Source organism: Indicator indicator, unplaced genomic scaffold (genome assembly GCF_027791375.1).
Source record: "Indicator indicator isolate 239-I01 unplaced genomic scaffold, UM_Iind_1.1 iindUn_scaffold_62, whole genome shotgun sequence".
NCBI classification, from domain to species: domain Eukaryota; kingdom Metazoa; phylum Chordata; class Aves; order Piciformes; family Indicatoridae; genus Indicator; species Indicator indicator.
In genome coordinates this window covers 76533-91509 of record NW_026539193.1, presented here as the reverse complement: position 1 = coordinate 91509, position 14977 = coordinate 76533, and the positions used below count along the sequence as shown (strand labels likewise).

Below are 14977 nucleotides of genomic sequence, written 5' to 3'. Positions count from 1 at the left end.
TCAGCCTGCAGGAGAGAAGGCTCCAGGGAGACCTTCCTGAGACCTTCCCAGACCCAGAGGAAAGCTGGGAAGAGACTTTTGAGCAGGGCCTGTGGTGCCAGGACAAGGAGGGGGTTGGTTTTGAACTGCAAGAAGGAGACTCAGACTGGGGAGAAGAAGGAAATTTTCCTAATGCTGAGAGTGGGGAAAGCCTGGCCCAGGCTGCCCAGAGAGGTGGCAGCTGCCCTGTGGCTGGCACCATCCCAGCTCAGGTTGTTTGGAGCTCTGAGCCTCCTGCTGCCTGCAGGGCCTTGGGCTGGATGAGTTCTGAAGGTGCCCAAAGCTCTCCAGGGTTCTGTGCACTCCCCCAGGCTGCCCTTACCCTGTGCACAGCCACAGGCTCCCCAGACCCAGCCAGAGCCCTGGTAGTGCCTCCTCTGCCCCTCTGTGCTGGCACCCAGAGCCGCTGGGCAGGGCTGACCCAGTGCCTCCACCCCATGCCAGCCAGGGCTGGGCTCAGAGAGCGAATCTCCTGTGCCATGCCAGCTGTGCTCCCCCAGCAGTGCCTCCCAGCCTGTCCTGGGGGTGTTGCTATGTGTCCCCCTCCTGTCTCCCCTTGTGTGGTGGGTTGAAAAATTGCCCCCAGCATTAACTGCCCAGCCCAGCTGGAAGCAAATGAAGCTGCGTTTGGAAACAAAACTCCAATCCCGAGGGGAATCCCGAGGGGAATGTGGACAGCACACACCACGGTTACACATTTGCAGGCATTTACAATTGATAAACAGCACGAGGACTCCCCCCCCCACCCCGGGCAAAAAGGAGGGGAGCTGCTGATAGCTTCCCACTCCCTGCCCCCTTCCTGACCCCCCCTGGGCACGAAGGGACAAGAGACAAAGAGCAGAGAGTTGTTCTTCAGTGCTCAGCCAAAAGAAAGCAAAGCCACCAGGAGCAAGTCAGTGACTCCCAGAGCAAGGAGGCTGAAAAAAAGAGGACAAAGGTTTCACATCTTTAAGTTTTCTGCCCCCCTGGGATGGTGTAGAACTCATCCTTGTTTTCCTTTTTATGCCCAGGGGTAATTTATTTCCATCCTGCCAATTCCTCTTGGAGATCTGTGTGAAAAAATTTTTCAAGGTGCAGCCTGCAAGCCCCAGACTTTGGTCACTCAGCAATGCTGCTGCAGCCCAAGGCAGAGGCTGTGGGCAGGGCCCCTGCTGATGAGGAGGAGCAGAGGGCTGGAGCTGCTCTGAGCACAGCCTGAGAGAGTTGGGGTTGTGCAGTGTGGAGAGGAGAAGGCTCCCAGGAGACCTTCTTGTGGCCTTGCAGGATCTGACAGGGGCTACAGGAAAGCTGGGGAGGGACTTCTGAGGATGTGAGGGAGGGATAGGACTGGGGGGCATGGAGCAAAACTGGAAGTGGGGAGATTCAGATTGGATGTCAGGAAGAAATTCTTCCCCATGATGGTGGTGAGAGCCTGGCAGAGGTTGCCCAGAGAGGTGGTGGGGAGGGACTTTTTAGGGTGCCAGGGAAGAATAGGACTGGGGAGGGATGGATCCAAGGTAGAGGAGGGGAGATTGAGATCAGACATTAGGAAGAAGTTGTTTCCCATGAAGGTGGTGAGAGCCTTGCAGAGGTTGCCCAGGGAGGTGGTGGAAGCCTCATCCCTGGAGGTGTTTTAAGGCCAGGCTGGAGGTGGCTGTGAGCAACCTGCTGTGGTGTGAGGTGTCCCTGACCACGGCAGGGGGGTTGGCACTGCCTGAGCCTTGAGGTCCCTTCCAGCCCTGACCATTCCCTGATTCTGTGACCCCTCCCTGTGTGTGTGCAGAGAGCCAGCCCACGACGTCGGACGAGACAGTGGTGGCCGGGGGCACCGTGGTGCTGAAGTGCCAGGTGGAGGATCCTGATGACTCCTCTCTGCAGTGGTCCAACCCTGCCCAGCAGACTCTCTACTTCGGGGAGAAACGAGGTGTGTGCTGGGGGGGGAGGGGAGCCAGCTCCAGGAGCAGAGCAGCACTGGGGAGGAGGGAAACTGAACCTAGGCTGGTGGTGCCCAGGGAGTGATGTCCCTCATGCTGCTCACCCAGAGTGAACCCAGCAGGTAAAAGATGAGCAACGTGGTGGCACTGAGCCTGGCACTCACTCTCTTGTTGTAGTGCCAGGACAAAGGGCAATGGCTTGAAACTAGAGCAGAGCAGCTGCACCCTGGTTTGTGTGGGTCCCAACCTCAGCCCTCAGGAGCCCAAGCAGCTGCACCTCAGGCCAAGGGCAGCCTGGGCTGCAGCCAAAGCAGTGTGGCCAGAGCTGGAGAGAGAGGATCCTGCCCCTCTGCTCTGCTCTGCTCTGCTGTGGGCAGACCTCACCTGCAGCACTGCAGCCAGGGCTGGAGCCCTCAGCACAGCAAGGCCATGGAGCTGCTGCAGAGGGGCCAGAGGAGGCCAGCAAAATGCTGAGGGGCTTGGAGCAGCTCTGCTCTGGCACAGGCTGAGGCAGCTGGGGGGGTTCAGCCTGCAGAGGAGAAGGCTCCAGGGAGAGCTGAGAGCAGCTTGCAGGAGCTGCAGGGCTGCAAGAAGGCTGCAGAGGGACTGTGGCCAAAGGCCTGCAGGGACAGCACCAGGGGCAATGGCTTCAAAGCAGAGCAGAGCAGATTGAGATTGGAGGTGAGGAAGAAGTTGTGCAGCAGGAGGCTGCTGGAGCACTGCCACAGGTTGCCCAGGGAGGAGGTTGAGTTCCCAGCCCTGGAGATAGTGAAGGGGAGGCTGGAGAGGGCTGTGGGCAACCTGGGCTGGTGGAGGATGTCCCTGCTGGGTGCAGGGGGTTGGACTGGATGAGCTTTGGAGCTCCCTTCCAGCCCAGACCATTCTGGGATTCATGACAGCAGTCACCAGAGCATGGATCCAGGAGCTGGAAGCTGTCAGAGGGTTTCTGGGATTTGAGTGCTGGAGTGACCTCCTGAGGCAGATTAACCCACGGGGGGCAATGGTAGAATCCCAGAGGGACTCTTCCCACACCACTCAGGGGGCAATGGTAGAATCTTTTGGAGCTCCCTTCCAACCCAGACCGTTCTGTGCTCCCCCAGCCCTGCGGGACAACAGGATCCAGCTGGAGAGGTCCACCCCCAACGAGCTGACCATCAGCATCAGGGACGTGGTGCTGGCAGACGAGGGCGAGTACACCTGCTCCATCTTCACCATGCCAGTGCGCACTGCCAAGGCCCTGGTCACCGTGCTGGGTACGGCCCCGTGCCAGCCCCACCCTGCAGCCCTGCTGCTCCTCACCTCCTGCCTGCAGCCCTGCAGCCCTGCTGCTCCTCACCTCCTGCCTGCAGCCCTGCAACCCTGCTGCTCCTCATCTCCTGCCTGCAGCCCTGCAGCCCTGTTGCTCCTTACCTCCTGCCTACAGTACAGTGTCCATGCAGCCCTGAAGCCCTGCTGCTCCTCCTCACCTCCTGCTTGCAGCCCTGCTGCTCCTTACCTGCTGCATACAGCATAGTGTCCATGCAGCCCTGTTGCTCCTCACCTCCTGCCTGCAGCCCTACAGCCCTGCTGCTCCTTACCTCTTGCCTACAACATAGTGTCTATGGAGCCCTGCAGCCCTGCTGCTCCTCCTCACCTCCTGCCTGCAGCCTGCTGGCCTTGCAGCCCTGCTGCTCCTCCTCACCTCCTGCCTGCAGCATGTTGGCCTTGCAGCCCTGCTGCTGCTCCTCACCTCCTGCCTGCAGCCTGCTGGCCTTGCAGCCCTGCTGCTCCTCCTCACCTCCTGCCTGCAGCATGTTGGCCTTGCAGCCCTGCTGCTCCTCCTCACCTCCAGCCTGCAGCCTGCTGGCCTTGCAGCTCTGCTGCTCCTCCTCACCTCCTGCCTGCAGCGTGGTGTCCATGCAACCCTGCTGCTCCTCCTCACCTCCTGCCTGCAGCGTGGTGTCCATGCAACCCTGCTTCTGCTCCTCACCTCCTGCCTGCAGCGTGGTGTCCATGCAGCCCTGTTGCCCTGCTGCTCACCTCCTGCCTGCAGCCTGCTGGCCCTGCAGCCCTGCAGCCGCTGGCTCTGTGCCCGTGGCCTGTCCCGGCCGGGCTCACTGTTGTGTCTCTGCTCCTACGTCCGTCCCTGAGCTGTCGTTGTGCTTCTCCTCTTCCCCACCAGGAGTCCCCCAGAAGCCTCAAATCTTCGGCCACGAGCAGCCCATCGACGAGGAGAAGATGGCCAGGCTGACCTGCAGGTCCTCTGGCAGCAAGCCTGCAGCACAGCTCCGCTGGAGGAAGGGCAACAAGGAGCTGAAGGGTGGGTGGCCGAGCAGGGGGCTCTGCCCTGAGGGGCTGGGGGTGGCACCAGGGGTTGCAGAGGTGCTTGGCACTGGGTCAAGCTGGCATCCTGTGGTCCTGACACAGCATCCCCTGCTCAGCACACCTCATCTGTTGGATGTTGGGAAGAAGTTTTACACCATGAGGGTGGTGAGAGACTGGCAGAGGTTGCCCAGGGAGGTGGTGGAAGCCTCACCCCTGGAGGTGTTCAAGGCCAGGCTGGAGGTGGCTGTGAGCAACCTGCTGTGGTGTGAGGTGTCCCTGCCCATGGCAGGGGGGTTGGCACTGGCTGAGCCTTGAGGTCCCTTCCAGCCCTGACTGATTCCATGATCTCTGCACCCCCATCTCAGAGACCTTCCCAGACAGGGTTGGAGTAGCTGTGACCACTGCAGTCCCTCTGCCTCTCACAGGATCCTTGGGGGGAGGTCACAAAATCCCCAAATCCCAGCATGGAGGGTGAACAGCAAGACCTGGCTCCCAGTTCTCCTGTACTTGGAACTGGCTGAGCCTTGAGCTCCCTTCCAGCCCTGACAATGATTCTATGATTGCCTGCTGGGGGCCTGTGTCCAGCAGCTCTCCTGGTGCCTTGTCCCCACAGATGAGGGCACTCAGGTGGAGGAGGATGCCAACGGGAAGACCTTCACGGTGAGCAGCAGGGTGGAGTTCCGAGTGACCAAGGAGGACAACGAGGCTGAGGTCACCTGCACCGTGGACCACGAGTCCCTGCAGAACGCAGAGAGGTCGACCACACAGAGGCTGCAGGTCCACTGTAGGTGGCACAAGAGGGGGCAGGACGCAGGGGGAGAGGCACAGGACCGGGGAGGGGTGGGGGAGAGGGAGGAGGAGGCCTCAGCACCAGCGCAGCTCAGCACAGCTGGCACACAGATGGCCCAGGGGCACGCAGCCACTGCAGCTGCAGAGACCTCAGCACTGCAGGGCCCCTGCACAGTGCCAGCTGCTCAGCTCCTGCACGGCCTCGGGGTGCCCAGCCTGTGCCCTGTGTCCAGCCTGTCCCCTTCTCCCATGCGCTGCCTGTGCCCAGCCTGTCCACTGTGTGTCCCCAGCATGTGCCCAACCTGTCCCCTCTGCCCTGCCTGTCACCTGTGCCCTGCCTGTCCCCTTCTCCCGTGCCGAGCCTGTCCCCTGTGCCCTGCCTGGCCCCTTTTCCCATACCCAGCCTGTCCCCTGTGCCCTCCCTGTCCCCTCTGCCCAGCCTGTCCCCTGTGCCCTCCCTGTCCCCTTCTCCCATGCTCAGCCTGTCCCCTGTGCCCTGCCTGTCCCCTTCTCCCATGCCCAGCCTGTCCCCTCTGCCCTGCCTGTCCCCTCTGCCCTGCCTGTCCCCTCTGCCCTGCCTGTCCCCTTCTCCCGTGCCCAGCCCGTCCCCTGTGCCCTGCCTGGCCCCTTCTCCCAGGCCCTGCCTGTCCCCTTCTCCCATACCCAGCCTGTCCCCTCTGCCCAGCCTGTCCCCTGTGCCCTGCCTGTCCCCTTCTCCCATGCTCAGCCTGTCCACTCTGCCCAGCCTTTCCCCTTCTCCCATTGCCTGCCTGTGCCCAGCCTGTGCCCTTCTCCCATGCCCTGCTCTCCCCACCCCTCTTGTCTCACACCTCCCAGGTGATGCCAGCGTTGAGGGTCGCTGGAGCTGCCCTGGGAGCTCAGAGTGCTGCCCCCCACTGCCCCCCGGGGGCCCTCACCCTGCCCAGGCAGAGCGGGGGGGGAGGGGCAGGGCTTTGGGTGCCCCCTGCAGGGTGGGGGCAGGGCAGGGGCAGGGTGGGGGCAGGGCAGGGCGGGGGCAGGGCAGGGCAGGGCGGGGGGCACTCAGCTCTCCCTCTGCTGTTTCAGACAAGCCGACGGCGAAGATCGAACCTCACCCCCAGTACCCGCGGGAGGGAGAGAAGCTGCAGCTGCAGTGCGATGGGCAGGGGAACCCCATGTAAGGCTGCCCAGCACCATCCTTCCCCTGCCCAGCACCATCCTTCCCGTGCTCATCACCAAATTTCTCCCCCTGCTCAACACCATCCTTCCCCTGCTCAGCACCAACCTTCCTTCCACTGCTCAGCACCATCCTTCCCCCCCTGCTCAGCATCTTCTTTTTCCCCCTGCTCAGCATCTTCCTTCCCCCCCTGCTCAGCACCAGCCTTCTCCCCCTGCTCAGCACCATTCTTCCTCCCCCTGCTCAGCACCTTCCTTTCCCCCCCTTGCTCAGCACCTTCCTTTCCCCCCGTTCAGCACCTTCCTTTCCCCCTCTGCTCAGCACCATCCTTCTCCCCCCTACTCAGCACCATCCTTCCCCTCCTTGCTCAGCACCATTCTTTCTCCCCTGCTCAGCACCATCCTTCCTCCCTCTGCTCAGCACCATCCTTCCTCCCCTGCTCAGCACCATCCTTCCTCCCTCTGCTCAGCACCATCCTTCCTCCCCTGCTCAGCACCATCCTTCCTCCCCCTGCTCAGCACCATCCTTCCTCCCCCTGCTCAGCACCATCCTTCCTCCCCCTGCTCAGCACCATCCTTCCTCCCCCTGCTCAGCACCTTCCTTCACCCCTTGCTCAGCACCTTCCTTCACTCCTTGCTCAGCACCTTCCTTCCCCTGCTCAGCACCATCCTTCCTTCATGGCCAACCTGAAGCTCCCCTGGGGCAGTCTGAGGTCATCTCCTCTGGTCCTGTCCCTCCCCAACCCCCCCTGGCTGCAGCCTCCTCTCAGGAGCTGCAGAGAGCAATGAGGTCTCCCTCAGCCTCCTCTTCTGCAGCCTCCCCACCCCCAGCTCCCTCAGCTGCTCCTCCCCAGCCTCTTCTCCAGACCCTTCCCCACCTCTCTTGCCCTTCTCTGGCCCTGCTCCAGCCCTCAATGTCCTGGCAGTGAGGAGCCCAACCCTGAATGCCAGTGGCCCAAACTTCCCTGCCAGCCTCCATGGGCAACAGCAAAGCCTCTCTGCTCTCCCTGGAGCAGCAGCTCCACCCTGCCCCCCTAAAGAAGCTTTTTCCCTCCCACACCCTCCTTGTGCCCTATGCTGCCCAGCTGGGCACTGTCTGTGCCCCGGGGTGCCAGGGGGGCAGCGGTGCCTGACCTCTACCCCTCCCCCAGCCCCCAGGAGTTCCTGTGGGAGAAGGAGGGCAGCGATGCCCCCCTGCAGCTCAGCTCGGAGAGTGTCCTCATCTTCCCCTTCCTCAACAAGAGTGACAGTGGCACCTACGTCTGCACTGCCACCAGCTCCATGGGCAGCGTCGTGGCCAAGTACAACCTGGATGTCAGCGGTAAGCAGAGCGCCCGGCGGGCACCTGGCTGCCAGCAGAGGGCACCCAGCCCCTGCCAGAGGGCACCCAGCCCCTGCCAGTGGGCACCCAGCTGCTGGTGGACACCCAGCACCTGCCAGTAGGCAGCCAGCTGCTGGTGGGCACCCAGCCCCTGCCAGCAGGCACCCAGATGCTGGTGGGCACCCAGCCCCTGCCAGCAGGCACCACTTGGCACAGCCACCTCCACCGTGGCTGCATCTCTCCCTGCAGGGAGCTGTGCTGTGGGGAGGGCTGGGGGGAGGCTTTGTGGTGCTGGCTGGAGGGGGCTGGGGGGCTGGGGGGGGCTGGGTGCTTGTAGCAGGGTCTTGGCACACTGGCTGCAGCCCCACCCATGCCCACATGCTGCAGGGCTGCTGCCAGGGGCCCAGAAGGGCAAAGAGCACTTGGCGGGGGCAGGGCAGGGACACAGCCACAGCCCAGGCTGGGCTCAGCCCCTGGAGCCCCTGGTGAGGAGCAGCAGAAGCTGCAGTGGGGAAGCTGCCAGGGCTGCCAGCAGGGCTCTGGGGCAGGGGCTGCCTGTGCTCCTGACCCTGCCACAGGCAAGAGGCCTCTGTGCCACAGAGGATTTCCAGAGGGTGCCAACCTCTCCAGGTGCTCTGGCAGCCCATGTCCCTGGAGTGTGCCACCACCCATCCTGGTGTGGGACAGGGCAGCACCCACTGCTGTCCCCTTGCCAGATGGTTGTGCCATGCCCCAGTGTTTGCTGTCACTGTACCAAGTGTCACCACGTGTGCCAGGCAGGGCTGGCAGTGCTGCTGCCCTGGCACCCTGCTCAGCAGCTGTTCCAAGTCTGTTTCACTCCACTCCTGGCTTTGGCATTTTCATCCTCTCCCGCCCAACCTTTTGCCATCTCTCTTCTCTCTGCCAGCCTTGGACTTTCCATCTCCCAGTACTGGTCCATGCTCCAGCTCTTCCTTTTCCCATCCCCATTCCCTCTCTTCCTGTTCTGGGCTCTCTTGGCATCCTTCCCCTGCAGCATGGCTGTGGGTAGAGGGAGCACATGGCAGCAGTGGCACCTTGGGCACTCTGTCCTTCTGAATCCTCCTCATCTGTCTGCCCAGGATGAGCCCCAAAGTGCCCAGCCCTGTGCCAGTGATGCCTTCACCACCCCTTGTGTCCTCTCATGCCCCTTGGTGCAGGGTCTGCCCAGGGAGCTGCTTCCTGAGCCTGGCTGGGAGTGGGCAGCAGCACCCAGAGCCCTCCACACCCATCCAGGTGAGCAGCAGCCTGCAGGGTGCTCAGCACCACCCATGGGCAGATGGCACCCAGAATGCCAGTGTCCCTCACCCCCTGCTGCCATAGCCCCTTCAGAGGAACTCCACATCTGAGGTTTGCTTCTCCTTGTCAAATCTCATATCTCTTCCTCACAGCCACTCGGTCCTTGGGCACCATCTCTGGCATGGGTGCCCTGCCCAGCAGCCACCTTGCTCATCAGGGAGGGCAGGCAGGGATGGAGCAGCTCCTGAGGCTGGGTGCAGCAGAGTGCAGCTGGCACCTCACGGTGGGTGATGCCCTCCAGCCACCACAACCCCAGGGCTCACAGGCAGGAGAGTCCCAGTGGGGTCCCTCTTGAGGGGAAGGGCTGGCAGAAGGGTGCTGAGGGAAGCTGTGCACAGCAGCACAGCCCAGAGGGCAGAGACAGGAGAGGAGGAGCCCTCAGCACAGCAAGGCCATGGAGCTGCTGCAGAGGGGCCAGAGGAGGCCAGCAAAATGCTGAGGGGCTTGGAGCAGCTCTGCTCTGGCACAGGCTGAGGCAGCTGGGGGGGTTCAGCCTGCAGAGGAGAAGGCTCCAGGGAGAGCTGAGAGCAGCTTGCAGGAGCTGCAGGGCTGCAAGAAGGCTGCAGAGGGACTGTGGCCAAAGGCCTGCAGGGACAGCACCAGGGGCAATGGCTTCAAAGCAGAGCAGAGCAGATTGAGATTGGAGGTGAGGAAGAAGTTGTGCAGCAGGAGGCTGCTGGAGCACTGCCACAGGTTGCCCAGGGAGGAGGTTGAGTTCCCAGCCCTGGAGATAGTGAAGGGGAGGCTGGAGAGGGCTGTGGGCAACCTGGGCTGGTGGAGGATGTCCCTGCTGGGTGCAGGGGGTTGGACTGGATGAGCTTTGGAGCTCCCTTCCAGCCCAGACCATTCTGTGAGCGGGACGCAGGGCTGAGAAATGATCCCGAGAGGAGCTGAGGAGGTCAGGTCCCACCAGGCTCGGGAGGAGCTGGGGTCCCCTCCCATGGGTGTCTCACTGGCACCTCCCAGGCTTGATTTGTGTCCCTGTGTTTTGTCCTCCCCAGATCTTTCCCAGCTCCCCACCCCACACCTTCACTCCACTCCAGCCCCTCCGCCAGGCCCTTCCCAGCTCACCTCCCATGCATCCATGGCCTCTGCTCCATCCTTCACTCCAGCTCCCAGCCCAGGTACTGTAAGCTCCTTTGCTCTGTCCTTATGGCTGCTCCCCAGCCCAGCAGGAGAAGCTCCACATGAGGATGGTTACCCAGCCCTGCACCAGGGACATCCTTGCCACCTTCCCCAGTGCCCAGCCAGGCTCCAGCTGCTGCCCTGTGGGCACAGGTGGCCTCAGCAGCGCTCCAGAGTTGTGCTGCAGGACCGAGAGCTGAGGTGGCAGAGCCTGGGCTGCAGGAGGCTCCTTCCCCCTCTGCCTGGCAGCTGCAGCCTGTGCCTTGTGTCCGTGTGAGATGTTGTCCCTCTGTCCTGTCACCTCCCTCCCTGCTGTGTCAATGCCACCTCTGCACCCCTGGGAGGCCCTGTGCCCACCCAGCTAAGGGGGCACCAGAGGAGCAGGAGGATGCCAGCACAGGCTGCCCTACAAGATGTGGTTGGCTTGGGACTGAGCCTTGGGGGTCTCACCTTGGGGTGCTGTCACCTTCTGGGGTGCTGTCACCTCCTGGGGTGCAGTGTGGCTGTGCCAATCACCTTCCTGCTGGCACAGCACTGCCCTGCCATGCACTCAGCCTCCTGTTTGGGGACAGAAGTCCCCCCAGGAAGGATGAGGCAGTGAGGTCCTGGCTGTGCCTGCAGGCAGAGGCAGCCCAGGCTGCACAGACCATGTTGGCACTGCTGCTCCCTGGGCACATGCAGGGCAGCAGGGCACAGGGATGGCTTTGCCCATTGCAGCTCTTCCCAGCTGCCTCTTGCCCAGGCAGGGCTCCCAGGGCAGCTGCTGGGGCTCAGCTCAGCTCACTCCCTGCAGGACCCAGCAGCAGTGGCTGTGGCTTTTCCTTCCTCCCTTCCCCTGCTGCCTTCCTTTCCCTTGCTCCCCACCTGGACAGCTCTCACCTGCAGCAGGATCCAGCTGGTGGCACCAAGCCTCGCAGGATTGGGCTCTGCCAAGGTGCCCACTTGCAGCTGTGGGCAGCCTGTGCTGCAGAGCAAGGCCTGCAGCCTCTCCCTGTCTCTGTTTTCTCTTCCCTTTGCCACCTGGGCAGATGCCAGCCCGGTGCCCTCCACGTCCAGCACCTACCACGCGGTGATCGGCGGCGTGGTGGCCGTCATCGTCTTCCTCCTGCTCAGCCTCCTCATCGTCCTGGGGCACTACCTGATCAGGCACAAAGGTAGGGGGCAGGGGACAGCCCGGGGAGGGCACCAAGCCTGGCCCCCGGTGCCGTGTGGGAGCAGGCGGCGCAGGGCTCCTCCCTGCTCGGAGGGGCTGGAGGAGCAGAGTCCCTGGAGCCAAGGGGTGAAGGGAGGCAGCTCCATGTCCTGCAGGCCTGCCCCGTGCCTGGATTTGCCCAGCACAGCCCTCCTGGCTTCAGGGGCTGCTGCCCATGCCCATGCTGGCGCTGGCCCCAGGGTGGAGGTGTCCTGGTGAGCCCTTGGAGCTTGGCAGGACCAGGTGGAGGCAGCTCCTTTCCCATTTCTCCATCTCTCCTTCACGACTTGGTACCCTCTGCCCCTGGCCTGCCCACGTTGCTGTCCCTGCCTGTGCCTGGCCTCACCTCCTCCCTCTCCCTTTCCTCCTCGAGCCCTTTGCCTTCCTCCTTCCCCTCCTCCATTTCCACCTCCCCATCCCTGGCCTTTTCATCCGCCCAGCAGGTTTGTGCATAAGCCACGGGCAGACGATCACCTCCAGACACCGGCAGCCCCCCGCAGAGGTGATGTGTGAGTAGAGCCCCCCCCCGACCCCTGCCCTCCACCCCTGCCCTGCCAGCCCCACGGAGCTGCCGCCCCTGCCCCGCACCGAGCTGGCTCCGGGGCGGCTTCGAGCCGGAGCCTCCTTGCAGACGGCAGCTGTGCAGAGGAACCTTCCAGCGTCCTGAGTGGGGACAGGGATGCAGGGAGGGGCAGGTGGGGGAGGGCAGGAGGCCTGCCTGAAAGGGAGGTGCAGGCAAGAGCTGCTGCCTGCCAGCGGGGAGAGCCCCGGGCAGGGCTGGGCGCAGGCTCTGCGGCGACTTTTCCATTGCAGGCTGGACCCAGAGGACTTTCCTCTCAGCTCCGCTTGCCAGGCAGCCCAAGCACCCCTGCCTGCGTGGAAGGGGGATGCCTGCAGGGCCCCCCCCGCGGTGCTAACCTCCCCCTCCCCCCCCCCCAGGTACCTACCTGACCCACGAGGCCAAGGGCTCTGACGACGCGCCGGATGCCGACACAGCCATCATCAACGCGGAGGGAGGCCAGGCCGGCGGCGACGACAAGAAGGAATATTTCATCTAGGGGGGTGGGGGGCAGGGGAGAGAGCCAGAAACGGAGCCACCGCCCCCCGACGGAAACGGCACCGAGACCACCGAGACCACACCCCCACGCACCCCTACGGATTTTCTCTCGCGCCCGGCACAGGCGGACGGACGGACAGAGGACAGAGGGATGGCAGGAGGGAGAGCAGAGGGCAACCAGCCTGAGAGGTGAGGAAGCTGCTGGAAAACTTTGTACAGAGCCACAGCCCCGGCCCCGGTCGCTTGCTTGCTCCTCACCCCTGCTCGCACGACGCAGACCAAGCAGGGAGTGAGCAACTCTGCTGCCCCCTGCAGCGGAGGAGAAACCTTCCTGCAGTGGGTGAGCAACTTTCCTGCAGTGGAGGAGTAACCTTCCTGCTTCTAGCAGTGGAGGAGCAACTTTCCTGCCCCTTGCAGTGGAGGAGCAACCTTCCTGCCCCTTGCAGTGGAGGAGCAACCTTCCTGCAGTGGGAGAGCAACATTCCTGCCGCTTGCAGTAAGTGAGCAACTCTCCTGCCTCCTGCAATGGGTGAGCAGCATTCCTGCCCCTTGCAGGGGGTGAGCAACATTCCTGCAATGAGTGAGCAACTTCCCTGCCCCCTGCAGTGGGTGAGCAACTTTCCTGCAGTGGGTGAGCAACCCTCTTGCTTTGGGAGAGCAACTTTTCTGCCCCTTGCAGTGGGTGAGCAACCCTCCTGTCTCCTGCAGTGGGAGAGCAACTTTCCTGCCCCCTGCAGTGGGTGAGCAACTTCCTCCCCTCCTCCCTCAGACCCCCGCTTGGGTTTCGTGGCTGCTCTTTGCTTTGGGCCCTGTGCTGCTGCGCTGGGGTTGGTGTAGCTCTTTCCTTTGTTTCTCTCTGTTTTGGTTTCTTTGATATCCAAGGATAAAATCGGCTCCAGGCCCTGGTGCAAGCTCGGGGCAGCTGTAGGGGGGGACCCTTTGTCACAAAATGCTTGCCCCATGCCTCCCCCTGCCAGCCCGGAGCCACCTTCCCGTGGCTGCCCCCAGCCTCGGGTGCTGCGTGCCAGCCCCAGCCCCAGCTGGCACAGGGAGGGTGGTAGGAGCCAGGGTGCCAGTGGGCAGAGTCTCTGCCTCCAAGGCCTTGGCACTCAGCTGGGCTTGAGCCGGGAGGGAGCCCGGGCCCCTGGTCTGATTTTGTCCTTGGTGGTTGGTGTGGAGCAGTGTCGGTGTGGCAGGGGGGAGCTGTCCTCCCGCGGTAGATGTGTGAGGGGGGAGGGGGATGAGCTTCCAGGGTGGGAACCGCTGAGGCCCCCAAAGCGGCTGGGAGCTGTCCAGCGCTGCAGCTCCCCGGTCCCACCCCGGCGGGAGGGGGGAGGGCAGAGGTTTGGGGGCGAATCCAGAGACAAAGCCCCAGCTTGGCAGATTCTTGTGTCAGAAGCATCGACTGAAGCCTTCTATTGAGACGTTCAGTGCAGGGGGCAGCTGTGCTGGGAGCTCACCCCGGGGGGCATCACCACATCCCTCTTCCCCAGGCTGGCTCTGGACTTGAGCCTCTGGAAAGGTGGTTGAGAGCTGAGGGTGCTTCAGCCAGAGGTGGCACAGCTGGTGGTACTTCGGGAGCTGAGCTGGAGGTGACCCCCAGGGCAGGCAGCCCAGAGCGCTGCGAGGCTTGGGGCTGCTGCTCCTGAGGAGCTCCTGCCCCTGAGGAGCTCCCCCAGGGCTGCTGCCTGGGGCTGCCTGGACCCTGCCCAGGGCTGCAGTCAAGATGCCCAGGTTGATGTCTTGCTACCCTGGGGGTCTCCAAGGAGGCTGGGGGCTTGCCCTGCCTTCTGCCTGCTTCGCTGTCTCCTCCAAGACAAACCCAAGAAGCTTTCCCAACCTTTCCAGCACATCCCCAGGGATCTCTTGGCCCACCCCAGCCACACCCCCATAGGATGGGGCTGCCAAGGGCCTGCTGGGTGCCCCTCACCCCCAGCCAGGCCTCACCGCTCACCTTGCAGTGAGGCTTTTCCACCTTGCCAGCAGCTATCGCTGTGGGCACAAGGAGTTCGCTGGAACCACCCTTTGGCTGGGCAGCCCTTTGGGTTCGCTGCAGGAGAGCCCTGTGGGAAGGAGCAAAAGCCCTGGGTGGGGTAACCTCACTTTGGAGGCAGAGCTCATGTCCTCTGCTGGGGGGCACCAGGTGCCCACGGGGCAGGTTGGTGCCGCTCCCATCCAGACCCCCTGAGCACATGGCACAAGGAGGAGGCTGTGGGGAGGCCATGCCAGGGCAGGTGGGGCTGAGAGGTGGCTGGGGCCAACCCCATGAGGAAGAAGAGGCAGAGCAGAGTGGCAGGCCTGGAGTGTGGATGAGCCTGTGGCAGGGGCAGAGACAGGAGTGGGTTCCCTGTGGGTCAGAAGCCTGCAGGCAGCAAGGTACCAGTGCCACGAACAGAGCCACAGCATGTGGGGAAGAAACCTGCTCCATGTGCTTCCTCCCTGCCCATCTCTGGAGGAAGAGGAGAAGGAGAAAGGAGGAGGAGGAGGAGGAGGCTGGCCCCAGGTCCCAGCTTGGAGCTGGTTTGCAGGGCTGCAGCCGTTGCTGGTGGAGATAAGGCTGCAGCTGGCAGTGCTGTTAACCAGCCAGCGCCCACACAGTGCCCACAGGCCCAGGCCTGGCACCCTGCTGAGGATCTGCAACAGCTGCTGCTGAGGGGATGCCAGCTTCTGATGCCACCCCGTAGGGACCTGCTGGGCAGCACAGCTCAGTCCCCTTGTAAAGTCTGCAGCAGCCCCAGCCTGGGGGCTGGGGAGGGAAGGAGTTA

At 63.3% G+C, this 14977-nt stretch overlaps 1 protein-coding gene across 1 annotated transcript; it reads left to right on the top strand.

Annotated features, from left to right (window-relative positions):
- Positions 1 to 3052: 3052 nt before the first annotated feature.
- On the top strand, positions 3053 to 12213 carry CADM3 (cell adhesion molecule 3). Its single transcript, XM_054398511.1, has 9 exons — positions 3053 to 3205; positions 4114 to 4251; positions 4870 to 5040; positions 6111 to 6201; positions 7352 to 7521; positions 9840 to 9962; positions 10992 to 11117; positions 11599 to 11664; positions 12095 to 12213. Exons 1-9 carry the CDS (start codon positions 3166 to 3168, stop codon positions 12211 to 12213), a joined length of 1044 nt encoding a protein of 347 aa, XP_054254486.1. The 5' UTR covers positions 3053 to 3165.
- The last annotated feature ends 2764 nt before the right edge of the window (positions 12214 to 14977 follow it).

What these genes read in the sequence shown, in the direction of transcription:
- CADM3 (XM_054398511.1), top strand. Translation starts at nt 3,166, where the DNA reads ATGCCAGTGCGCACTGCCAAGGCCCTGGTCACCGTGCTGG. An exon ending in GGCCCTGGTCACCGTGCTGG is followed by an intron (nt 3,206 to 4,113) that starts GTACGGCCCCGT and finishes CTTCCCCACCAG; the next exon opens with GAGTCCCCCAGAAGCCTCAA. An exon ending in GCCCCCCGCAGAGGTGATGT is followed by an intron (nt 11,665 to 12,094) that starts GTGAGTAGAGCC and finishes CCCCCCCCCCAG; the next exon opens with GTACCTACCTGACCCACGAG.